Source organism: Neomonachus schauinslandi, chromosome 10, assembly GCF_002201575.2.
Source record: "Neomonachus schauinslandi chromosome 10, ASM220157v2, whole genome shotgun sequence".
NCBI lineage: Eukaryota > Metazoa > Chordata > Mammalia > Carnivora > Phocidae > Neomonachus > Neomonachus schauinslandi.
In genome coordinates this window covers 87,801,553-87,828,718 of record NC_058412.1, presented here as the reverse complement: position 1 = coordinate 87,828,718, position 27,166 = coordinate 87,801,553, and the positions used below count along the sequence as shown (strand labels likewise).

The 27,166-nt window shown below is 41.6% G+C and overlaps 1 protein-coding gene across 1 annotated transcript; it reads right to left on the bottom strand.

The window, feature by feature from the left end:
- Window positions 1–8,324: 8,324 nt before the first annotated feature.
- LOC110590035 (N-acetylneuraminic acid phosphatase) lies at window positions 8,325–19,313 on the bottom strand. The gene is made up of 2 exons (XM_021700720.1): window positions 19,181–19,313; window positions 8,325–9,548 (listed from the first exon to the last, which is right to left on the bottom strand). The coding sequence occupies exons 1-2, from the start codon at window positions 19,268–19,270 to the stop codon at window positions 8,892–8,894; spliced, it is 747 nt and encodes a 248-aa protein (XP_021556395.1). The 5' UTR covers window positions 19,271–19,313; the 3' UTR covers window positions 8,325–8,891.
- Window positions 19,314–27,166: the final 7,853 nt, after the last annotated feature.

Sequence of the window (27,166 nt, the reverse complement as noted above, 5' to 3'; positions counted from 1 at the left end):
ATAATTCCACTAAATACCTTCCACTACATATATGCCTCACTACTCACAAGTACCCATTAATCACACACACACATAAGCACCCCATTACACATACTTCACATATGTATACCACAGTACTCAGCACATACAATACTCACACACACACCCCTACACAAATTCTCACTATTTACATGCAACCCCACTGCATACATGCAAACCCCCTATACATGCACACCATTACACACACCCCACTACTTGCATATATACACATGCACGCAGCCCATTATGCACACACTCCCAAACACAGAGCCATGCATACTCACCCACACAACCCTCTATAAGTGCTCCCCACCAAACAGAGACCTCACTATGCACAGACACACACACCCCTTCTACAGATATGCACACATACACTATACATACCCAACCTACTTCAGACATACACACTTCTACGTGCACTTACACTTATATATTTTCACCCCATACCCACACCTGCTCACGCACCCCATTACACACATGCACACAAATCCATAAACATATACATAAGCCTCACCACCTCCTTTTCTACCATGTTGATGACAATTTTCTCCGTACTCCCAGCCTCATATTCACAGCCTGCTTTTGACTGCCCATCCTACATATCCAAATTTCATTTCTCACCATCCCTACTCAGACTCCTTTCTCCAACCAGGCTGATCACTTTCCTTTTCTGCAGATTTAGAACGCCTGGCGCTCAGTAGGGGTCCAATAAGTTTCTGTTAAACTGAAATGTTGTTCTCTGCAAATGTTCTCTCCCTTCTTTGCCCAGAGCAGATATTTTGCTTCCTTCAATACCTAGCTTAAGATTCATGGCCACTGCACAGTAGCTCCCTTACCTGATGTTCTTCTAGGAAGTGTTCGATTTTGTACCTTACGCCTTGCTTGTATACCAGGATGTCAAAACCGAAGCTGTGATCTAAGCAGCAGACATCAGATACCAAACTTATTGTGAGGCTCCCTGGTAGAGTGTTCAAGGTAGTTAGTCCAGCGCTTGTTTCCTGACTTCTGAGCTCTCCCACTCACTTTACAATATGAAGAGTAGAGAAAGTGGAGCTGGAGGTGGAAGGGAATAATGGAGTTTCTGTGGAGAGAGATTCTGCAGCCCGAGTCCCATCTCCTTATGGGGTGGTAGAGGAACTACCTCCTTAACCTCAAACCTGGAGTGAGATGCAGTGGTAAAACTCAGAGAGGGTGACACACATTTCCTGCAGAAAGCATGCGAGTTCAAGGGGTCGTGGCAGGGGAGTCAGGGACAGAAGAGGGCTGTGGGTGAGTGTAACCTACTTCTCACTGACAGTGGGGCAAGGACATGGGAGAGAGGCTGACCTGGAACCAGTTAGAACCCTTTCCAGGAGCACTGCCTGGGAAAGGAAGGGAATGTCACTAGTGATAGTGGTGGAGAGGTCTGCGAGAAGCGGGGCTGGTGGGGCAGCCTCCTGGAGAAGGGAACCAGAAGCAGCAGCTGCAGGAGTCCAGCAGGGGCTCTGAAAAGCTCCTGTGAGTTCCCACAAGGTAGTGAGGTGTGAAAGCCTGCTGCACCTTTAGGCTGTGGAGCCAACTCAGGACAGCAGCAGGCTCTGACCAAGTGAGAACCTCCCTGTCCACCTCCCACACCTCCCCTCTGCTCAGGAACAGAGGAGTGCAAAAGAAAACTGTACTTCATCACACAGGGAGGATCCATTTACACATCTGAATCAAGACTGTGACTTAAAGTGATCCTAGGACTATTTCCTAGGAATGAACAGAAAAGCCTGGAGCCTGGAGTTTTCATCTAGTCTTCATCCACTGGCAGGAGAAAGCTTCCCCACCTGTGTCAATATTAAAGGACAATAGGTGACAGAAAAGTTTCATTTTGATTACATTCCAGTGTCATCCTTGTTCAGCTCACTGGTTGCACATGTATTTCCTATTAAGTTCCTTAGCGTTCATATCTGTTGGTATTCCAAATGCGATCCTTGCTTTCTTTAACCTGCTACAGTATCAGCGTACCTGGGTGGCTCAGGTGGTTAAAGCATCTGGCTCTTGGTTTTGGCACAGGTCATGATCTTGGGGTCCTAGGATCAAGCCCCATGTTGGGCTCCCCGCTCAGCAGTCTGCTTGAGATTCTCTCCCTCTTCTTCTGCCCCCCCCCCCCCACGTGTTCTCTTTCTCTAAATAAATCCTTTAAAAAAAAAATAAACCTGCCACAATATCTAGCACTTCACTGGGGGCAAGCAGAGAATATGGTGGCCCTGGGAGTGAGTATGGCTAGGCTCTCACATGGCAGGACCCTGCACAAGTTATTTCACCAGCCTCAGTGTGCAGCATACCCATTGCTCTTACTTTGGCTCGGCGTTGTTTATCATTCTTAGAGCGAGGAGTTAACCCACCAAATTCCCACAAAATTTGCTCATTCTAAGGAGTTAAATCTAATGAGAGAGTTGTTTTCAGGGGAGAACTGTCCCATTTTTACCAACATCTGCTGGACACTTAGCGGAGCACTGTGTGTGTGGTTTTCAAAGTGTATCTTACTGTTATTTGTTAAATTTTTAAGGACAGATTTCAAGCTTGGGAGATATGCAAAAAAACTAAATCTACATCTGTTAGAAACTCAGCAAGTGGAATATGGGTGATATACACCAACAAATAAACCATAAAAAAATTTAAGTTTTAAATCACTTACAATTGTACAATTTAGGGGTATTTAGTACATTCTCAATCAAACTATCAGCACTATCTAGTTCCGGAATATTTTTGTCATTCCATAAGGAGACTCTATACCCATAAGCAGTCACTCTTTTTCCCATTTCGGTAAAATCATGAACAATTTCTTTAAGCCATTTTATCATCTTACCCATCATAAAAGGTCAGACTGACACTCCAGAAAAAAATCTTCCAAGAAATCCAGTGGAAATAACTATATTGTCATATATGTTACATATTGGAAGACTGATTAAAAATATGTTTTTTGAGCCCTAGAGTAAGTTAATTTTTTAAAAGCATAAATCACATGTACCCCCCCCCTTCAGAAGGATTTTAATTACAAAGAAATCTAAGAGACTATAGCTTAGAAGTGATCATAGGAACAGAGTTGTCAATCAAAACAAGTATCGATGTCCAAGCAATGTTGAAAATTCAGGAACACAGAACGAGACCCACCATCATGAGACAAGCCAAAATGTCATATACAAGAATATAGAGAAAAAGGGAGTTGAGGAAGAGATCTTAAGAAATAAGCTGCATACATAATTCAAAACAAAATTAAAAGGAAGAAAAAGGCTATAGGCATGCTGCAAATCTCCACCTCAAATGGACAGCATTTCTTAAGCTGTGGATAGTGACTATGGGGCACAAGACTGATTTTGTGGTCTCCACCTACATTAAACATGAAACAGAAAACATCTTCCATATTGTTATACAAGGAACTACACATCTAATATTGTTTCTACCCCAAACTCAACTAAACCATAGTAAAGGAATCTGAACACACACACATACACACCAGGAAAACAGGCACCAACAAAATTTTGAAAGCTGGAAACGTGGACAAGTGGCAAATAATTAGTAGACCCAGGAAAGCAGAGTCTGGACCAACAGTGGGAGGAGCTGAGAAGCCATGAGGTTAGGTACATAGTAGATTCGTCCAAAAATTTAGGCACAAACACTACCAAATACCTCAGGCCTTAAGGAGAAGGGTGATGGGGAGTTGAATTAAGGAGGATGGGGTAAAAAGTGTTCAAAATACAATTCCTGCCCCCACCCCACCCTGAAGTCCTAACTCCAGAGAAGTTGGGATGTTACTCTGGAGAGTAAAACAGAGGATGTCTAAACTGGGGGATAGCACATATAATTGGGCTTAATTACAACCAGAAACAGATATTAAGTGACTATACGAATACCTCCTTCCCACTCAATTCCTAGGTGCTGACATCAGACCTCTACCCTTCAGTCAGGAGACTGAGCAATTCTCTAGAGGATCAGACCAACCAAAAGCAAGGAGCTTAAAATGGTGATCTCAGGGGTTCTCCAATGAACACCCTACCCTGATACCCTATAGTAAAAGAGCCTCCAAGTTGACAACCCCCACCCACTTGTGCAGAGCTTCTAGTCAGCATCTTCATCCTTCCTCTCTTATTCATGAATACCAAGGATTTCTGGGTATGTGAGGAAAGCCTTTAATGTGAACAAATAGATCCAAATAAACGGATTAGAGCAACTTGGAAGAAACAGTGGATTCTGTGGATTCTTCAAAAACTTAATTTTCTGAGAGACAATATTCCACTCAAAACAAAAACAGTGTTATTAAAAAGGAACATTTAGAAAACAAAACAAAGCTCTTGAAAATTAAAAAATATGATTAACAGGGGGGAAAAATCAATAGGACTATAAGATATAGTTGAAGAAGCCGCCCCCAAAGTGGAACAAAATAAGAGATGGAAAAATAGGAGAGAAAAGAGAGGAGGTCCATCATCTGAATAGTAGGAGTTACAGAAAATGAAAGCAGGAAAAAACAGTGGGGAAGCAATTTTCAATGAAGTAATTACATTTTCCAGGAGACTGAATAATATTAAGATTTTGATCAGAAGGGTTCAGAGTGCCAAGCACACAGGATGAAAACAGACCATCACCAAGATGTATCATCACGGACCACTGGGGGAAAACTACAGTTCTAAGAGCTTCAGGAGAGAAAAAACTGATCATGTAAGTATGGCTGCTAGAAGACCACAGAGCAGTGCCTTTGAAATTCCGAATGAAAATGACATCCAAATGCATGTTAACTGTCAATGATGGGAGAAGAGTAAAGGCATTTTCAGACACTTACGATCTTAAACATTTGACCTCTCACACACATTTAGAGAACCTACTCAAAGAGGCATGCCACCAAAAAGAGGGAACAAATGAAACATGGGAACATGCAGGACAAAACCAGGAAATTCAAGGTAAGAGGCAAAGGGAGTCACTAGGATGGCAATATGCAGCAAGTGGAAGAAAACGCATCAGAGTGGAGCAGGGCAAGGGCTCCATAGCTGTGCTGACCTTCCCCTCAAAGTGAATGATAGGAACAGGGAACATCAAGGGAACCATCACTTTTATTGATGATGTTAACAAGAACGACAGTGGATGGCAGAGTCCATAAAGGTATACATTCCTAACATGAATGACTTAAACAGAAGTTTTAGGACTCTCTATTTCAATCAGTATCTTAGCAAGAGCATTTTTTTTTCTAAAACTGAAAAGCAGAAATAAAAAACCTACCTAAATTAAGAGGAATTCTGTATAGTCATATGTACCTATATATGCAGATACACAGGAAGTTGCTCACAGCAGTGGCCTATAGGAGTGGTGGACCTCTGGGAAAGAGGAGACTTTGCCATTCACCTTTTCATTCTTTTGACTTGTGTACTACAAAAAGTAATTGTTCAAATGTGAATACATTCCCTAATTTAAAAAGATGGAGTGAAAAAAACTGATCGTGTATGGCAAGCAGTTTTATAAAACTTGCCTCAGTTGTTTTTGTTTTTTGCTTTTAGAATAATATTCTTCAAGATTTAAAAAATGATGTAATAGTGTTATATAGAATACTCTAATATATTGATGTGTGATGCTGAGCATTTGTCCTTTTAGCTATCCCACAGGATGGATGTAAGCAGTGTCACATTCACTATATTATATATATATGTATATTATATATATATTCACTCTGGATATTATATATATACACTATATAATAGTGTATATAGTTTTATATAGTAAATATATAAAACTGTATTTGGCATATAGTATTTATATTAATACTGTATTTAATATATAAATTATATATTAAACTGTATTTAATATATAGTAGCTAATATGTTCAGTATAGATTTGAGAGTATGAGAGAGAGCGAGTGAGCACAAGCAGGGGGAGGGGCAGTGGGAGAAGCAGACTCCCCGCTGAGTAGGGAGCCCAATGCAGGACTCCATCTCAGGACCTTGAGATCATGACCTGAGCCGAAGGCAGACGCTGAACTGACTGAGCCACTTGGGTGCCCCAGTATTCACTATTAATAAATGTGCTTAATGGGTGGTGATGGAAACTTATTGCAGGTTACAAAGAAGTCTGAAAGTGCTAAACCAAGTACCTTTGTAACTACAAAAACCCTTTCCTACAATACTTACTGAACATCCACTGGGTCCTGGTAACGATCAGATCTAAGATGTTTGTGCACCAGTGGGTTGCATGTGTATATGGAATCAGAAAACATCCATCTTTGTGTTAGTATTCCAGGTGCAGTGTCCATTTTTGTCTACTCTAGGCCTTCCTCTATAACTGATGCTTGGGACAGCCTCTGGACAATTAAGAATTTAGGGCTTTGGGGTGCCTGGGTGGCTCAGATGGTTAAGCGTCTGCCTTCGGCTCAGGTCATGATCCCAGGGTCCTGGGATCGAGCCCCGCATCGGGCTCCCTGCTCAGTGGGAAGCCTGCTTCTCCCTCTCCCACTCCCCCTGCTTGTGTTCCCTCTCTCGCTGTGTCTCTCTCTGTTAAATAAATAAAATCTTTAAAAAAAAAAAAAAAAAAGAATTTAGGGCTTTGTAAAGCATACCACTATGGAAAACTGAGAAAAATAAAGATGATAGGATACTATTATTACATCATTTTTTTAATCTTGAAAAATATTATTCTAAAAACAAAAACATTAATAAAATCATAGGTCTATCCCAAGATTTCTTTTTTTTTTTTTTTTTTTTTTTTTTAAATTTTTTTTTTTTTTTGGGGGGGGGAAAAGAAGGAAAGAAAGCATGAGAGGGAGGAGGGTCAGAGGGAGAAGCAGACTCCCTGCCAAGCAGGGAGCCCGATGCGGGACTCGATCCCGGGACTCCAGGATCATGACCTGAGCCGAAGGCAGTCGCTTAACCAACTGAGCCACCCAGGCGCCCTATCCCAAGATTTCTTAATATCTTCTTTAACGTTCCACTTGGAAGGTAGAAAACCACCAAGTTTTTCTCCAAGGAAGGGTGCAAATGGAATGCAATATTGCATTACTGCATGTACCAAATGCAAACTGGAAGAACAAGGAAACAAGCCACCCCCCCCACCCCATAACTTTTGCTGAAGAACTGCTCACTTGACATCCTAGGAACTATCTTGCTGAGGTCTGTCATTATGATCTAGAAGCAATGAACCTTCTCCAGTTAGCAGAGTGAATGTGACATTGCCTACATCCATCCTGTGGGATAGCTAAAAGGACAAACCCTCAGCATCACACATCAATATATCAGAGAAACCACATACAATTATTTTTCTGCCTAGATCCTCCAATTTAATAATTTTTAAATAGCTAAAATATAATCAAGGTCACATGGGTACCATACCTGGAACTATACACAAACACACCCTGTTCACAAATGTTTAGCTTCATAGCAACAACACCCTGGGACAGTCAAGGACACAATCACAGTTGTAAAAATTAAGAGTGAAAAGTAAACACAACAGGACATTTGCACAAAAGCAGAGAATCCTGTTCTTGGTAATAGGCAGGAAATGACTGGCTAAAGAAATAAGTTAAGGATAGGCATACTCTAGAATCTAAGTATCATAATCATAGGATATTTAAAGGAGTCATAGCTATATATATTCTAACAGTCTAATATTTTACATTAGTAGCTTCTTATACAAAAGTTAAAAAAAAAAACCTGCCAAAAACCAACCCAAATCATTTTTTTCCTTAACCATTTTACTCCAAGTTGGTGAAGACATGAGAATGTCTAGCTTAATGGCCTAGAAAAAGTTTTCTAGTTGCAAGATGTCTTAGTCATTAATTAATAAACTCAAAGTGAACACTGAATTGGATATAGAAACTGTGAAACAGGATATATTTCCTAAAATTTGAAAGACAGGGGACATCACACCAAGAGCCACTTGAATTATATTAAAATGGCACCCTGAAATTATTTCATAGCAAAACATAATTTTCTATTAGCTTTCATCATATAGGTGAAACTATTCAGTCAGTAGAGAATTTATGGGAGAGCTACATGGTTAGGCTGCACCTCTGAGGTATCCACAGAAGGAAAATGACTTTTGGTGCCATGTGGCTTGTACTTATCCCCAGCCAGGCAGTCTAGTCCCCTGAACCCAATTGTATACCTGGGAAAAGATTGTAAAAATACTTCTGTAAGAGGTAAAGACTAATAAGAACTTACAAGTGCACTCTGGAAAGATGTGAAACTGCCATGGAAAAGGAGCACCACATGTTGGTTTTAATGGCTTTTTTACTGGAGAAATCTATTTGTCACGTATATACCATAGGAAAATGCCCCCCTGCACCCAAAAAAAGGTCATGCAGAAAAACTGGATTCATAAAAGAACATATATATTCAAAGTAGGCAAAAATATGGTATATATCTTTTAAAAAAGAAAATATGCAAAATAATTTCACTATGGAGTGCCTTGATTGGCATGTGATTTAGCACTTATTTCCTATTAATCAGATCCAATTGTTCTGATAAATCTCTATTACATATCTGTTTTAGAATATCTATTTTAAAAAAATATCTATTTTTAAGACACAACATAAAACCTGTATTTGTGCATCCATGTATAAGGTATCTTGCCTGGTATCTTCATGGATCCAAGATGCTAAAAGTCTAATAATTTTTTAAAAACCTCAAGTCACAGATTAACAAATAATATATTTCCTCAAGTTTTCTGGATTATACTACTAAAAGTAACTTGTATTAATTAAGGTACTCTGGATTTCCAGATATAAATACCAGTCAGTGGTTGATTGGCTATTAATCGTAAGTAAAATTATTCTTAGAACTGGGTCTTAGTATATGGAATGCCTTAACTTTTCTTAGTTCAAAACCTGTAATTTGACCCTAAAAATACATAATCATGCCCTTTTATGTGCCTTAAGCTGACATACTGACTGTACAATCTATACTTTGTAAGAGAGCAGGTAACTCTAGCACAGAAGAAACTATATAATGTGGCATGGGGGATGACTTCAGTGGCATTATTCCATTTTTATTTATCCAGACTGTTGCTTTCAGCCCTGCATTGAGGCCTCCTTGTATATCTGTTTCTAGCGTGTCACCAACCATCACACAGTCCCCAGGCTGTACTCCGAGGAGATCACAGCCGTGATAAAATATGGAAGGTGCTGGTTTCTCTTCTTTCTGCTCTCCACCTACAACGATAGCATCAAAATAGGACTGGCAGGCACAAGCCTCGATCTTCTCCCTCTGGGTCTGTCGGTCTCCATTTGTTAATAAAAGTAGGCGGACCTCCTTCCGAAGTTCAGTGAGCATGGCTTTAACATCTTCTGCTAGTATCATATGCTGTAAACGTGTAGATTTCCACAGGAAATAACATTCTTCAGCCAATTTCCTATTGGCTGCACCACCCTTCGTTTCCTGGATTGCTTCTTCCCAGTGTAAAGTCCTTAGGTCAGTAATGCATGTACTGGAAGGATGAAAACATTCCTTGCTGAGTTTAACTTGAACTTTGTCACAAATGGTTTCAGCCTCTTCTTTGTAATGGTATTTTGATTGTAAGAGCTTTATCACCTAAATAAAGGAAAACTCCATTAACACACTTCAGGTCTTTTATAGTCATGCCCTGAGAAGCCAAGCCATGTTCCTATAATGCCAGAGTAGAGATTCCAACTCCATGTGCCTGCCTTAAGGCAGCTCTGTTACCACACCATTTCTGGTGGGAATTGGTCTCATTTTCAAAGAATATCAGAGGGAAGATTTCCCAATCTCTCTACACAACTCATTCATATTTTTGACCGACTTCTTTCTTTTTTTTAATATGATTTTTGGAAGGGATTCCTTTCTTTTCTTTCTTTTTTTTTTTTAAAGATTTTATTTATTTATTTGAGAGAGAGAATGAGAGAGAAAGAGCACATGAGAGGGGGGAGGGTCAGAGGGAGAAGCAGACCCCCTGCTGAGCAGGGAGCCCGACGCGGGACGCGGGACCTGACCCCGGGACTCCAGGATCATGACCTGAGCCGAAGGCAGTCGCTTAACCAACTGAGCCACCCAGGCGCCCGACCGATTTCTATTCTAAGAAGTATCTTCAGATATAGGTCATAAAAACCCTTCATTTGGCAGTCCACCACCTTCCATTCTGGTTATGAAGAAATAGAAATAAAACCTAGGTTTAAATGTTTAGTAAAACATTTTAAATTCCTCACAACCATTATATAGACTCTTCCAAAAATAATGCTGGTTCATCCTTTTATCTACACCCATTTTACATTTTGAAGGCCTAAATTGACCACCATATAAAATGGGACCTAATTCTGTACTTTTAAAAACATGTATTCAGAATAGTTCTAACAGAATCAAGCATGTTGGGGCGCCTGGGTGGCCCAGTCATTAAGCGTCTGCCTTTGGCTCAGGTCATGATCCCAGGGTCCTGGGATCGAGCCCTGCATCGGGCTCCCTGCTCAGTGGGAAGCCTGCTTCTCCCTCTCCCACTCCCCCTGCTTGTGTTCCCTCTCTCGCTGTGTCTCTCTGTCAAATAAATGAAATCTTAAAAAAAAAAAAAGAATCAAGCATGTTCCGATTTCAGCAGTTTAATGACCCAGGGCTTTTTCCAAACCTAGTTTTCCAGATAAAAAACTTCAAGGAGTTCTGAGTCACCCTCTGTTACACTGGTTCTGACTCCCTTGTTAGAATTACACGCTCCCTCTTGTGTTCCCCCGACTTTTTATCTCGGCTTTTATTATATTAGGTTCTTTTCCATTTGGCCTCTTTTAACATTTACGGAAACCCTAATGTGGCAAGCATTGTGCCTAATGCTCACATATATTATTTCTAACCTTTTCCACAACTCTGCAAGGCACTCCCCTTTTTGAAATGAGGAAATGGAAATTCAGAACTATTAAGTAACTTGCCCAAGCTGGGATTTAAATCCACACTTGCCTACTTCCAAAGCACATGTGCTTACCTTTACACTATTGTATTAGGCAGTGGAGACTGGGTCTGTTGCCCTCATGACATTATCTGGTGGGGAAAATAAGCAGGTATGCAACCAACATAAATGCTGGGTTGAGTGCTATGACAGTCATCTAAACAACGGTGGAAATAAAATGTAAGAAGCAAGTCATTCCACAGGGTTATTGGATAAGACCTGGCAGAGAAAGTAGCTTTTTTTTCTAACTTTTTTAAAGATTTTATTTATTTGACAAAGAGAGAGACAGCGAGAGAGGGAACACAAGCAGAGGGAGTGGGAGAGGGAAAAGCAGGCTTCCCACTGAGCAGGGAGCCCAATGTGGGGCTTGATCCCAGCACCCTGGGATCATGACCTGAGCTGAAGGTGGATGCTTAAGGACTGAGCCACCCAGGCACCCTGAGAAAGTAACATTTAAACCAAGGTATTACCAAGCCTAGAAGGTGGGCCTGGGAGGAGAATGAAATCAGTCTAGACAGAAGGAATAGCAAGAACAAAGCTACGGAGCTTAGAATTTTGAGAACTGGGAAAAGTGAGAAGCTGATTTCAAGCTGAAATGGAAGGCATATGAGGGAGGATCCTAAAAGAGGAGGCTGAAGAGCATGTTTGCAACTGGTTAGTAAAGGGCCTTCAATCCCAGGCTGCTATAGATGCTACCCAAGTCCCCTTGGCACACAGTTTCCATACATGCCAGTGGCTTCATACTGTTAAGTGATACTGTAATGCCAATTGGGCTTCATCCTCTAAGTAACTAAGGGCTTTATTTGACCATGGGCACACCCATGCACACAAGCTAGGGCTGAAGTGTTGCCCTGGAAGTGGGCCTCAACCAATGAGGGGCACAAATTGGTAGATTAATATCCCAGCTTTCTTGTCCCTTGGGAGGGACAACTGAAGCATGCTCTGTATGCTGTCTCCCAGAGTTCCCCAACTGTTCACACCAGTAACCTGCTCATTTATTAGATTCCCTCCCTTCCTTGTATGATTCCACCATTCTTCTACAGCACTTGCAAGGATCACCTCCCAAATGGACTACCTGCATTTGAAGTCCCTATCTTAGGGACATCTGGGGAAAGTTGACAATGCCAAGACAACTTTGGATCTTTGGATAATGAGTGCAATGCACATAGCTGGGACTAAAAACTGTCTGCTGTTGAAGCAAGGAGGTCAAACAAGTTAAAATGTGTTGCCCTAAACTATACAGGGAACAAGTAGTATGCTACTCACACCAGACACTCAATTCACCTACTGAAAAGGGGAAAGAGATTAATAGACACATTTTTCCTCCTTCAAAGTATAAGAATCACATTGGGGCACCTGGGTGGCTCAGTTGTTAAGTGTCTGCCTTCGGCTCAGGTCATGGGATCCAGCCCCGCATGGGCTCCCTGCTTGGTGGGAAGCCTGCTTCTCCCTCTCCTACTCCCCCTGCTTGCATTCCCTCTCTCACTGTGTCTCTCTCTGTCAAATAAATAAATAAAATCTTAAAAAAAAAAAGTATAAGAATCACATCAAAAGTAAATATTGTTCAGGCTATTTGTGCTTTTCAAAAAAATGCAATAGTTAAGAAGTCTTATTTCTTCAAGAAAAATACACCATTCCTAAGAATTTTAGGGGAAGGCAAAGTTAAATTTCAGTTAACAAACCGAGCTTTTACAGCCTCCATGTGCATGTCACCATCTTTTCTAACAATGTCAGTTGAATTACTCTTGAGCTGGGGCACCTGGGTGGCTCAGTCGTTGGGTGTCTGCCTTCGGCTCAGGTCATGATCCCAGCGTCCTGGGATCGAGCCCTGCATTGGGTTCCCTGCTCAGCAGAAGCCTGCTTTTCCCTCTCCCACTCCCCCTGCTTGTATTCCCTCTCTCGCTGTGTCTCTGTCAAATAAATAAATAAAATCTTTAAAAAAAAAATTACTCTTGAGCTATGATGGAAGGTTACCCTAAAGTTTTATTAGCAAACCTATTGCTACACAATAAAAGAACACAGGCCTCTAGAAATCCACAGTGCTTAAGCTTAAATAGGAGCTAGCTCATAGCCAACAGAGAGAGCTCCCAGAACTGTCCAATTTCCTGTTCCTGCAATTGGCAATTCATTTCACGTTTTTAGGGCTCTGAAAAAACAGAATTAGCTCACCTTAAAGGGGAGAGTCTTGTAAAGGTATAGCATACCACTTTCAAGTTTTGAAATTTCTTCCCATTATATCCTCTGATTTAACTTTCCCATTTTTTCACACAGCAACTAATTGCAGATTCAATTGGGATCACAAGTAGCATTTTTTTTAAGATTTTATTTATTTATTTGACAGAGAGAGAGAGAGCACACAAGCAGGGGGAGCAGCAGAGGGAGGAGGAGAAGCAGGTTCCTTTGCTGAGCAGGGAGCCCGATGCAAGGCTCGATCCCAGGACCCTGGGATCGTGATCTGAGCTGAAAGCAGTTGCTTAACCGACTGAGCCATCCAGGCGCCCCCAAGTAGCATTTTAATATTAACATACTTGGGGAAAAACTTTATCAGCCATTTACATATTATTAAAACAGAAATAACACCTATTGAGAATCACTGTTGTACACCTGAAACTAACATAACATTGTGTATCAACTATACTTCAATAAAAACAAAAAACACCTAACTTGAATTAGTTCATATTATTACTAGTATAAACAATCCTAATCCCTGCACTGAGAAAATAGGAATTTTGATTGAATTGGGGGTGGAGGAAAATGATCTCTAATTTGGAGGTATGATGACATTTTGTGCAAGGGATAAGGCGGCTTGAAAAGGATTCTGAGTACAATTAAGCCCACCAGGTACCTAGGGGCCTGAAGAAAAGGACCCTAAGATAGTGAAGGGGGGAAGGGGGAGATCAATTTGTAGATAAGATAAACTCAAGCTTCTACTTCAAAACTCTAAGTCTCATCTTAACCGATATAGAAAGGAAACTATATCCTTCCAACCTGCTCTCTGGACCCAGAATTAAAGATAACTATCATCAGTACTAGTTTTTAGCTAATTGTGATTTAAACACTCTTTGAGGGCTAGTGTAGGAACTATATAATACTGTAACACTATGATATGATATGAAGTGGCTGAATTCCAAATAAAACTGAGTTAAAAATACATGCTCACAGGGGCACCTGGGTGGCTCAGTTGGTTGGGCGTCTGACTCTTGATTTCACTCAGGTTGTGATCTCGGGTTCCTGGGACGGAGCCCCATTCAGGCTCCACGCTCAGTGTGGGGTCCCCTTGGGATGCTCTCTCTCCCTCTGCCCCTCCCCACGCTTGCACTCACTCTCTCTAAAATAAATGAATAAAATCTTTATTTTTTATTTTTTTTAAAAGATTTTATTTATTTATTTGACAGACACAGCGAGAGAGGGAACACAAGCAGGGGGAGTGGGAGAGGGAGAAGCAGGCTTCCCGCTGAGCAAGGAGCCCGATGTGGGGCTCGATCCCAGCACCCTGGGATCGTGACCTGAGCCGAAGGCAGACACTTAACGACTGAGCCACCCAGGCGCCCCTGAATAAAATCTTTAAAAAAAAATTACATGCTCACTATGACTGCCTACATATAGTCTAACAATTCAAGCAGCCCTCATGTTTAGTCCAAGTCTTTCTTCAAACATCATTTACTCCATGTGACTTACCTGACCAACCTATTTAAAACTGCAATTCATTCTCCTCTCCACTTTTTTGAACATACTTATAAATAAACATACATTTGATGTATTATGTTCATGATCAACCACCACTAGAAAGTAAACTCACAAATGCAGAAATCTTTTCTGCTCTGTTCACTGAGAAACCCCAAATTCTGTGGACAGCTTCCTCTTGGGTAGTGACCCTGAAAGAAAGGCCTGAAGATGGCAGAAAGAAGTAACTTTTCCAGAAGATTAAAAAAAATTAAATGGATATATAGTCAGTATATGGCTCCTTCTCCCCAAGCACAAGGCAATGACTAGACCTTTCCTCCCTTTCTCCTTTCATAAATCAGAGTATTTATGAAAGCTGGTATGTTACTTTTGAATAGGCCAACATTTATGGATGGTGTTGTATTCTTTTTTTTTTTTAGATTTTATTTATTTATTTGGGAGAGAGAGAGCATGAGCAGAGGGAGAAGCAGGCTCCTCGCTTAACAGGGAGCCCAATGCGGGGCTCAATCCCAGGACCCCGAGATCACAACCTAAAGCAAAGGCAGATGCTTAAACAACTGAGCCACCCAGGCTCCCCAGATGGTATTGTATTCTTACATGATAAAGCACTCCTTGTATAGTCAAAAGCACACAACTCAATTCTGCTCGTTTAATAGGATGTTTATAAAGGAGGTGGCAACCGAACCAAGTCTGAAGACCTGGATTTTGATCCATTCATCCATTATTCATTTAATATTTACCATGTATCAAATGAATATGACCAAGATAGTTTGTTTCCTCTTAAGAAGCTCTTAAGTTGCAGGCATCTGATTTGCAAAAATTAATTGTAATATCCTTTGATAAGTATATTTTAAGATATCTTGAACAAAATACAGTGTTGGTACAAGGAAGGGTGTAAAGACTAGGGAAAAATACGATCTGACTTTTTTTCAGAAATTTCACTCTGGCAGGAACGTGGAGGATGAACTGGACACAGTAAGCTTGGAGACACCACCACAGCAATCGTCTAGGTGACAGACAAGTACACCTTTAATTAAGATAAGGGTGGTGGGGGGGTGGATATGCAGGAGGGGACAGACTGGGTGACAGGGTGGATGGTACAATTCATCGAGTTTACGCTTGGATGCTATATACTTCCCATGCATTCAGTTAAACCTCATAAGGACACTGAGGACTAATATCACCATTCAAATTTTTAAATAAGGATTTAAGATTTAGACAGTTTAGGGAACTTGTTCAGGCACTTTCAGCTAGGTATTGGGAGAGTTGTGATTCAAACTCAAATGCCTGATTTTAACACATGAACTCTAGGCTATTGCATGATTTGGCCTAAATCAAGAATTTAATTTCAATATACTGGGCTTGACCTGCCAAGAACACACAAGACAGCTAGAGAGACTGGAGGCAATACAGCACAGGGTGGTGCCCATGAGGTTAAGGTCAAGGGTATGCAAATGGAAGGGATAGTCAATAGTATGCAATACCTCAGCAAAGTCATTAATACAGACTTAAAATGTCCATTGACTCTGGCAATTTGGGAAGTGCCTAATGACCTGGCAAGTCTATTTCATTAAGTAGCACAAAGAGAAACCATATGTCAAGGGATTAAGGAATATATAAAAGGTGGAGACGTGGAGATAATGTATATAGATTTCTTTTGAAAAATATTGCCGTCAACACAAAACAGACACATAGGTCAATGGAACAGAACAGAGAATCCAGAAATGGACTCGACTCTATGGTCAATTATCTTCCACAAAGCAGGAAAGAATATCCAATGGAAAAAGGACAGTTTCTTCAATAAATGGTGTTGGGAAAATTGGACAGCCACATGCAGAAGAATGAAACTGGACCATTTCCTTACACCACACACAAAAATAGACTCAAAATGGATGAAAGGCCTAAATGTGGGACAGGAATCCATCAAAATCCCAGAGGAGAACACAGGCAGCAATCTCTTTGACCTTGGCCTCTTTGACTTCTTGCTAGACACATCCCCTGAGGCAAGGGAAACAAAAGCAAAAATGTATTGGGACTTCACCAAGATAAGCTTTTTTTTGTTTGTTTTGTTTTTTCAGCATGGTTATTTCATATTTTATTGGACTGATGTACATCACCATTCCTGTGATAAAGATAACCTAGGGCTAAGAATGTCAAATAGGAAAAGGGGAGAAACCATCCACAAATTTGATTAAACTATTAATATTAAGGTACATAAATCTTTGGGTTGGAATCGAGGGAAAAAAACTGTTCAGAGCTTTGGTTTCTAACAAGAATCTCCTAAAGGCTCTACTAATACAAGGTCAGTTTATGGAAAAACTCTTGAATTGCACAAAACCCCATGAGGCAGGAGAAATGGGCAAGATAGAAGGACGTGGGCTCTGGGGGCAGCCGGTCTGCAGCAAGGACGGCTGGGCTGGAGGCCGCGGCTCACGCCCAGGACCTGGAGGTAGGAGGCTAGAAGTCTAGAGGCAGAGTTTAGTGCATTCACCCAAAGTCCTTGCTTTCCGGTCAGTCTCTAGGGTGCTGATGATTTCCTCAGACGTGGAAAAAGCTTTTTTTTAAAAAAAGACTTTATTTATTTGACACACACAGAGAGAGGGAGCACAACCAGGGGGAGCAGCAGAGGGAGAAGGAGAAGCAGGCTTTCTGCTGGTCAGGGAGCTGGATGCGAGGCTCGATCCCAGAACCCTGGGATCATGACCTGACCATGAACAAAGGCAGATGTTTAACCGACTGAGCCACCCAGGCACCCCAAGATAAAAAGCTTTTGCACAGCAAAGGAAACAGTCGACAAAACTAAAAGGCAACCTACAGAGTGGGAGAATATATTTGCAAATGTTTTATCAGATAAAGGGCTAGTATCCAGGATCTATAAAGAACTTATCAAACTCAACACCCAAAAAACAAATAATTCAGTCAAGAAATGGGCAGAAGACATGAACAGACTTTTCTCCAAAGAAAATGGCCAAGAGACACATGAAAAAATGCTCCACATCACTTGGCATTAGGGAAATACAAATCAAAACCACAGTGGAGTATATTAGTCAGCCATCAAAAAGAATGAAATCTTGCCATTTGCAACAACATGGATAGAACTAGAGGGTATTATGCTAATTCAAGAAGTCAGAGAAAGACAAATACCACATGATTTCCCTCATACGTAAAATTTAAGAAACAAAACGGGAAAGTAAGGAAAAATAAGATAAAAACAGAGAAGGAGGCAAACCATAAGAAAATCTGAACTCTAGGGAACAATCTTGAGGGTTGCTGGAGGGAAGGTGGGTGGGGGATGGGGTAATAGCATGATGGGCATGCAGGAGGGCACCTGATGTAATGAGCACTGGGTGTTCTATGCAACTGATGATTCCCTGAAACCAATAAAACACTACATAACTAACTTGAATTCAAATTAAAAACAACAAAAAAGGCCGTCAAGAGAGAGAAATATCTAGTGAAGGAAGAAAGGTTCAAAGGAGGCTTCTTTTTTATTTTTTCAAGTATGGGACAGACCTGAATATGCAGGAGTGAAACGCATCAAGAAAGGATGAAGATGCAAGGAGTCAAAACCTGGGGCACCTAGGTGGCTCAGTCAGGTAAGCATCGGACTCCTGACCTGGGCTCAGGTCTTGAGGTCGCCCCGGTCCAGCCCCACCTTTGGGGCTTAAAAAAACAAAACAAAACAAAACAAAAAACCCAGGGAGTCAAAACCTAACTAATGAAGCATGAAGAGGTTGGGACTCTCAGGGTTGGAAGGATTAGCTTTTGAAAGTGGGTTTTCGCATCTGATAATCCTTGGTTTTCTCCCTAGAGCTGAAGGCAGAAGCAAGCAAGCAGGGGTGGACTTGGGCCTTGAAGAGGTCTGATTCAGCATTTGTGGATATGGAAAGGAGAGGATGCTGCTGAATAATGCCTCATGAAAGTAATGCTCTGTACAAGCACGGGCTGTGAGCGTCACCTCAGAAATCTTAAGGGTCACACCCACAGCAGGGAGACTGGAGGTCAATTTCTGCGGAGAAAATTTTCTGGAGTCAATTAAGTCCAGGCTCGCCACTGATAGTTGTGTAACTTCTTGGGTCTCCTCAAAGATCTGCCTAAGACCAAGCACTGCCAAAGACCACGCGGTGTGGAGAGGCCAACCGCGGAGAGCCTGGCGCCACACTAGCCTGGTCCGAACCTGTCTTGGCAAAAAGCCAGGTGACCGTCTATGTTTGTGGGCAACTCTGCCACCGTGGCAGTTTTAACGACATTCTCCCGGGTCCCACAGCGCTGGAAACAACTTCTAGAACCCAGCTTCCCAGACGTGGGCGTAGCCAGGCAGGTAACCCAAGCCGCTGGGCGTGAGAGAAGGCAGCCTCCCCAGCCAGTTTCCCCTGCCCACTGGTCCTTCTTTCCCGCTCCTTCCCTCACGAGGTGGGTCTCAAAGGACGAGAAGCCAGTGCCTCCGGGATGACCCAGCGCCAGGCGCGGTATCGGTGGACTCGGCAGTGGGAATGTCGGGGGTGGGAGGACACCAAGGGGACAGGAAAGCGCGCGATAGGGGTTGGGCGCGCTGACCCTGCCCAGAGGACGACCGCGGGAGTCGGGACGTTACCTCCAACATGCCTTTTCTACTCGCCCCTGCCGTGTCGATGAGCGTGTTGTCCAGATCGAAGAAAACCGCCCGCACCCGGTTCAGCACCATCCCGCCACTCGCGCTCGCACCGCGCCAACTCGCTGCTGCCACCGCCGCCCGCGCATGCGTGAAGCGGGCCCGCGGTCAAGGAAGACGTGGGCGGGGCCGTGAGGTCACCTGACCATTCGGCGCTGCCCGCGGGACTCCCGCGAGAGGTCTCAATATTGGAGCGTCTGAGAAAATGCCGCGAGACTCCGGGATCGTGGTCTAACCCGTGCGATCAAGGAACGCCTTCGTCAGTGGGCGAGTAGTTATCTGAACAGCTTGGATGTGGAGGGTGATTAGTAGTGCTGTTTTCCTTCGTAGCCTCTCTCTGCTTATCTCTTTTTTTTCATGTTGTCCTCCTGGCGTGAGGAGAATGTCATAAGTACCCGGGGGAGGTTTTCTGCGCCATCTGGCGCCTGAAGGAGGCCGAGAATCAGTTCGCTTTTCCGGTTAGGCTATGGGTTGCGCATGGAGAGCTGCGTGCTGTCCGAAGCGTCGCTGGTCTGTTGCTTGCCCTAAGTTGGGGTGTGAGTGCATGTGTGTAGTATCCGGAGTCTGCGGTTACGGGAGAAGTCATGTCGATGGCAGGAATGCCAGGGGGTTGCAAAGGTGTGATATTTACCCTACTAGATAGAGTAGCCGTGTTAGAACTGGAGCCTGATTCCTTAAGACCCCTGTGTCGGGACTGTGCTTGGAAAGACAGGGGGGACTCTGTAGGGTCTGCTGATGTGTTGTCCACTTAGATTGCTTTTCCTGAAGACTTGCATTTCCAGGTTTTTGGATACCATATAAATGGTTTTCAGGTGTAGCAAGGAGCTGAGGGACCGTAACAGTCTATTGATCCCCAGAAGGTCAATAACAACTGCTTTCTACTCCTAGCAAGACAAAGATGTTGAAATTAATTTCTGAGCTTCTAAATTGTTTCTATTGGGTAACTTTACTGGAATTTAGATATGTGGTCATCAGTGACCAGAAATTTTCTAGCTGCAGACCAAATTGCCACCAGATCACAGATTTGAATCTGTGCTCAGAGTGGTTTACATTTTTAAAGTGATTGGAGGAAATCATCAGGGAAATACAGATCAAAACAACAATGAGATACCACCTCACACCAGTCAGAATGGCTCAAATGTTGACAAGGATGCCGAGAAAGGGGAACGCTCTTACACTGTTGGTAGGAATGCAAACTGGTGCAGCCAATCTGGAAGACAGAATGGAGGTTCCTCAAAAAAGTTGAAAATAGAGTTACCCTATGACCCAGCAATTGCACTAGTAGGTATTTATCCAAAGGATACAAACATAGTGATTTGAAGGGGCACCTGCACCCTCAGTGTTTATAGCAGCAATGTCCACAATAGCCAAAATATGGAAAGAGCTCAGATGTCCATCAACAGATGAGTGGATCAAGGAGATGTGGTATATATGTATAATGGAATATTACTTAGCCATCAAAAATAAAATCTTGCCATTTGCAATGATGTGGATGGAACTAGAGGGTATTATGCTAATCGAATAAGTAAGAGAAAGACAAATACCATATGATTTCACTCATGTGGAATTTAAGAAACAAAACATGAATATAGAGGAAGGGAAGGAAAAATAAGATAAAAACAGAGAGGGAGGCAAACCATAAGAGCCTCTTACTCTTAACTCTAGGGAACAAACTGAGGGTTACTTGGAGGGCAGGTGGGGGAGGAAGGTGTAATTGGGTGATGGGCATGAAGGAGGCACTTGATGTAATGAGCACTGGGTGTTATATGCAACTGATGAATCACTAAATTCTACCCCTGAAACTAATAATACAGTATGTTAACTAAATTGAATTTAAATAAAGAATTATTTTAAAAAGATTTGAGAAAGAGAGCATAAGCAGAGGAAGTAGCAGGCAGAGGGAGAAGCAGGCTCCCTGCCAAGCAGAGAGCCAACGTGGGGCTCAGCGCCAGGCCCAGGGATCATGACCTGAGCCAAAGGCAGATGCCCAACTGGCTAAGCCACCCAGGCGCCACTAAATAATTTTTTAAAACAAGGGGGGAAAAAGTGATTGAAAGAAATCAAAGGATGAGTTCATGACATGTGAGAATTATATGAAATGCAAACTTTAGTGTCCATAAATATATATTTTTAAGTAGGCTCCACACCCAGCGTGGAACCCAAAGCAGGGACTTGAACTCCTGACCCTGAGATCAAGACCTAAGCTGATATTGAGTCAGAGGGCTAACTGAGCCACTCAGGTGCCCCCATAAATAGTTTTATTGGGACACAACCACACTCATTCAGTTATATATCATCTTGCTGCTTTTGCCCTACAAGCAAAGTTGAGTAATTATATGTGAGACCATATGGCCTGCACAGCCTAAGATATTTACTATCTGGCACTTTATAGATAAAATTTGCCCACTCTGGAGGTACATGAGTAACAGTTGGGCTGCTGGCGTTCAGTAGACTTAGATCAGTTTTCTTATCTTTATGTTAATAGTTTTTTTCTTTTGCAGTGGCAGACTACAATTTCCATATGTTTAGCAGCAGAATTTTACAGTTAACCTCTCTTTGCTATTGTGGCAAATAAAGATAATTTTATTTATTCCTCAAAAACATGACTCTGGTTGCTCTGTTGATGTGCAGGGCCAGCCTAACAGTTTTGGTCATTTAGATTACCAATCAGCTAAAATTATGAATGCATTAATTGGAGTTAACCTTTTTTCGTTGCCTGAGATGTCAGAATAAATTAAGCATAAAACTGCTTATAGGGTGGGGCGCCTGAGTGGCTCAGCTGGTTGAGCCTTCCACTCAGGTCATGATCCCAGAGTCCTGGGATCAAACCCCGAATTGGGCTCCCTGCTCAGCGAGGAGTCTGCTTCTCCCTCTGCCCCTCCGCCCACTCGTGTGTGCTCTCTCTCTCAAATAAATAAAATCTTAAAAAAAACAACTGCTTATGGGTAATGAAACTTAGAGGACTGAAGCTGTTCCCCCCACCCCCTGATGTGTATATAGAGTTTATTGACAGTCACAAATCCAAATCCAAACGCAGAGGAGGTATGGTAGTCTGTATAATCCTCTTAATGGGTTGGGGCACTTGACAGGTTCCTCTTCCTGACAAGTAGTATAAAGGCATTCCATGACCTGTCCAACTTTACTACTTAAAGAGGGGTGATGGCCAGAAACTATATCCTGACAACTTTAATCCTTCTAATTATAGAATCAGGGTTTAGGATGTTGCAGTTAAAATTTGTGAACCAGTTCTCCTGTAACATTTTTAAAATAGATGTACAGGCTCTACATAGTTGGGCCTCAGGTACAATATTTAAAGTTGGTCAGCTTGACAGATTTAACTCTGGTAGCTAGAAGAGCATATTTGCAGGATGCAAGGTCTAAGTAAAAAATTGGTAATTGTGAGACTTGATGTGGTAACAAAGTGGAAACTAAACTAACATTGCTTTTGCATTCTGCACTGTGCATAATGGCATCATTGTGCCATTGCTCCTGCCCAGCATTGCTCCTGGCCTTTCTCACCTTCAGGAAGCTGTCAGGCTCTTCCCACCCACTTCCCATGTACAAGTTCATTACAACTCCATGACTTCAGAAGAGAGGTTTGCCTTCTGGCTTAAAGTTTGTTTGTTTGTTTGTTTGTTTGTTTGTTTTCAGAATGGGGCATTGCTATGTCAATAGGAATAAAACAGAAGCAACTGGAAGTGAATCACAGGTTCCCCCTATATCTACCCAGCTATCATCAGTTGTATCCATCCACACTGCCTGTTATCCTTAAATGGGCCATCTCTATTGCCTTCTGTGGCTAGCCTTTTCAGTTGTTCCCTATATCCCCACCTCAGCTTGTGGAAATCTTTTCAGCAATTCTTTCCTCTTGTGCATCATCAAAAGTTTCCCATCTATTGAATCCACTCCAGTTAGCCTCTCAATCACAGTATTGCACTGAAACTACTATTGCCAAGTCACCAGTGACCTTCACCTTACTAAATCTAATAGCCATTCTTTGCCCTCATAGTAACTGCCCTATCAGCAGAGGGCACATTCCAGTTGGTAACAGTTCACCAGCAGTGCTATTAGAGTATCAGAATATGGATAGTTATTATCCAGGTGCATGCACTCACTTGCATGCTCTCTCTACACACACACATGCTCCTCCAAGGGTTTATATATATTTGGGATTCCACAATCCTGCACTTCCTATGCTAAGTCATTCAGGAGACAGTGACAGAAGTGTAAGAAAGTATCTGTCTTTCTCATAGTAAATACAGAATTGTTGTCTTAAAGCTTGGAGTTGCAGTACTGCAACTGCTATTTATTCTTTGGATTGATTCTTTAGGTTGATTTTATTGATTCTTTTGTTAATTTCAATTCTGTATATTTTCTTAATTGAAATTGATTATTTAAGGATACATTATCTCTTTAACCTGTGTTATCTTTTACTAGACTTTCCTCTTATTTTGTTACTGTTGGTTGGTTGAATCTAAGTCAAACATTTATTTGTCTGATTGTGAAAAACGGAATTTGAACTCTTTTACCTCTGTGGTCAAAATCCTGTGCGGAGCAAAATGCTAAGTGTGTTCCAGAGACCAGCAAGGTTTGTCATTCCTCACTTTGAAACACTGATACCCTTGATAAGAGAGGAGGTTCCACTGCCTGTGATAAGCCAGGGCCTGCATTTCTGTAGCCTCATGCCCTTCCCTCCCTCAGCCCATCAGGTGACCCGGCCTTGTCCTTCAGAGGTCTCCATGTGCTGCACACAGCTCCTTCTGGTGAGCAGTTTGTATTAGCCTCTTGAGTACAGTGCCTGTCCTAGGATCCCAGATTCTATTCCTCTACTAGGAGGAAGTAGCAACTTTTTGCAGTTAAAATTACAGTAGTTTCCTCTTATCCATGGGATATGTTCCAAGACCTACAGTGGATGCCTGAAACTGTGGACAGTACTGAACCATATATATATAATATGTTTTTTCCTATACATGCGTATCAATGATAAAGTTTATAAATTAGGCACAATAAGAGATAAATAATAGCTAATACTAAAATAGAATAATTATAACAATATACTATAATAAAAGTTACATAAATGTGTCTCTCTCAAGTTCTCTTATTGTGCTATACTCACCCTTCTTGTGATGATATTAGATGATAAAATGGCCACGTGATTAGATGAAGTGAGGTCAATGATGTAGGCATTGTGATGTACAGTTAAGCTACCTGACAGTACATCAGAAGGAGGATCATCTGCTTCCAGATTGTGGTTGACCATGGGTAACGGAAACCACGGAAAGTGAAAACAGGGATGTATGTAATTATACATAGCGACACAGGGTGATTTATGTTTCTTTCCCACTGTACAGTCAACCCTATGAGGGCAGAGACCTATGCCAGTTTAATTCACCATTGTATCTTCAGAGCACTCTACAAAGCACATAGTAGATCCTCAATAAGTATATATATTTAACTGAATTAATGGCAGTTTCACCAGCTCTCCTCAAGCCAGAACATAATCTGACTAGAGATCCATTTCATCTTCTCTTCACCTTACCTGTTGTGGAGAGAGAAGAGCAAACTGGAGAGTACATAGGGGGAGGGGTTAAAAAGTGGAGTTGGGAAAAGCTAAACTTTCAGAAGCTACAGTATATAGAGGGGAGAAAAGTCTAAGAAACATATAAGCACAATGCCCTCCCGTGCCAGACCATTGTGATTTAGAAGAACTTACCTCTTAAGTTTTGTATTAAATGTCCAATATATGTGGGTGTGTTTACCCATCTGCTTCCCCATCTAGACTGTAAACCAAGTGAGCTGTTACCTGCCACTGAAAACTCAGTGATGATGTGACCCAAACCCTAACCTGACTTAAAAAAAACAACACATTTTATGCTCCTGTTCAATGTCACCACCTCTACTTGGCAACACCCTCTCTACTTCCCAGCCCTTGAATCAGCCACACTGACTTTCTCTGCACTTCCCCTACTTCACATTCTTGTCTCCTGCCCACAGCTGATACCCACCACTAGGGATACCTCTCTTTTCCCTTAGTCCCTTCAGTTGACTACTTCCCTCTCCTTCAATCTGAACCTAGACTCCAGTAGCTGTGGGATTCTTTCCTGACTGCTCCTCGTAAGGACAGAAACACACCCAGACTGGAGGTTAGGTGCCCCCTTCCCCTTACAGCATTTAACACCCTGTAATTTATCTACTTGTTTACTTGTTCTGTGAGTGAAGAGCTCCACCTTTAATTACTGTATCCCCAGGCTCAATCTAGAGCTCAAAAAACATTGAATAAGATGAAAATTTTAAATTAAAATGTATCTAACAAAACTTACCATTTTAGCCACTTTAAAGAATATAGTTCTGTGGTATTAAGCACATTCACATTGTTCTGCAACCATTCCCTCTAACCATCTCCAAAACTTTTTGATCTTTCCTAACTGAAACTCTATTCAATAAACAACTTCCCATTCCTTTCTCCCACCAGCTCCAGACAACCATAATTCTACTTTTTGTCTCATGAATTTGACTAGATACTTCATATAGGTGGAATCGTCCACTTATTTGACCTTTTGTGACTGGCGTATTTTACTTAATGTCCTCAGGATTCATCCATGTTGTAGCAGAAGTCAAAATTTCCTTCCTTTTTAAGGCTGAATAATGTTCCATTGTATGTGTATATCACATTTTATTTATTCATTCATCCATCAGTAGACATTTGGGCTACTTACAACTTCTGTCTGTTGTGAATAATGCTGGTATAGACATAGGTGTAAAATAACTTTTGAGACCCTGTTTTCAATTCTTTTAGGTATATATCCAAAGGTGGCATTGCTGGATCATATGGTAATTCTGTGTTTAATTTCTTGAGAACTACTTCACATCAACTGTCCTCTACATCAGCTGCATGAATTTTATATTTCTACCACCAGGGCACAAGGGTTCCAATTTTTCCACATCCTGACCAACACTTATTATTTTTTGCCGTTTTCCCTTTTTATTTTATTTTATTATTTATTTATAATTCCTTATTTAAATTCAATTTAGTTAACTTATACTGTATTATTAGTTTCAGGGGTACAATTTAGCGATTCATCAGTTGGATATAACACACCCAGTGCTCATTACTTCAAGTGCCCTCCTTAATGCCCATCATCCAGTTATCCCTTCCCAGCACCCACCTCCCCTCCGGCAACTCTCAGTTTGTTTCCTAGAGTTCAGCATCTCTTATGGTTTCATCCCTCTCTATTTTCATCTTATTTTATTTTTCCTTCCCTTGCCCTATGTTCATCTCTTTTGTTTCTTAAATTCCATATATGAGTGAAATCATATGGTATTTGTCTTTCTCTGACTGACTTATTTCACTTAGCATGAAACCCCCTAGTTCCATCCACATTGTTGCAAATAGCAAGATTTCATTCATTTGGATGGCTGAGTAATATTCCATTGTAGAAATATATCCCACATCTTCTTCCTTTCTAAAAAATTAATATTTATTAGTTTCATTTGTAGAATTTAGTGATTCATCAGTTGCATATAATACCCAGTGCTCATTAAATTAAGTGCTCTCCTTCATGCCCATCACCCAATTACGCCTTCCCCCCACCCATCTCCCCTCCAGCAACCCTCAGTTTCTTCCCTAGAGTTAAGAGGCTCTTATGGTTTGCCTCCCTCTAGTTTTTATCTTATTTTATTTTCCTTTCCTTCCCCTATATTCATCTGTTTTGTTTCTTAAATTCCACATATGAGCGAAATCATATGGTTTGTGTCTTTCTCTGATTGACTTGTTTCACTTAGCATAATACCCTCTAGATCCATCCACATCATTGCAAATGGTAAGATTACATGTTTTTGATAGCTGAGTAATATTCCATTCCATATATATATACACAACCACTTCTTTATCCATTCATCTGTTGATGGACATTTGACATTTGGGCTCTC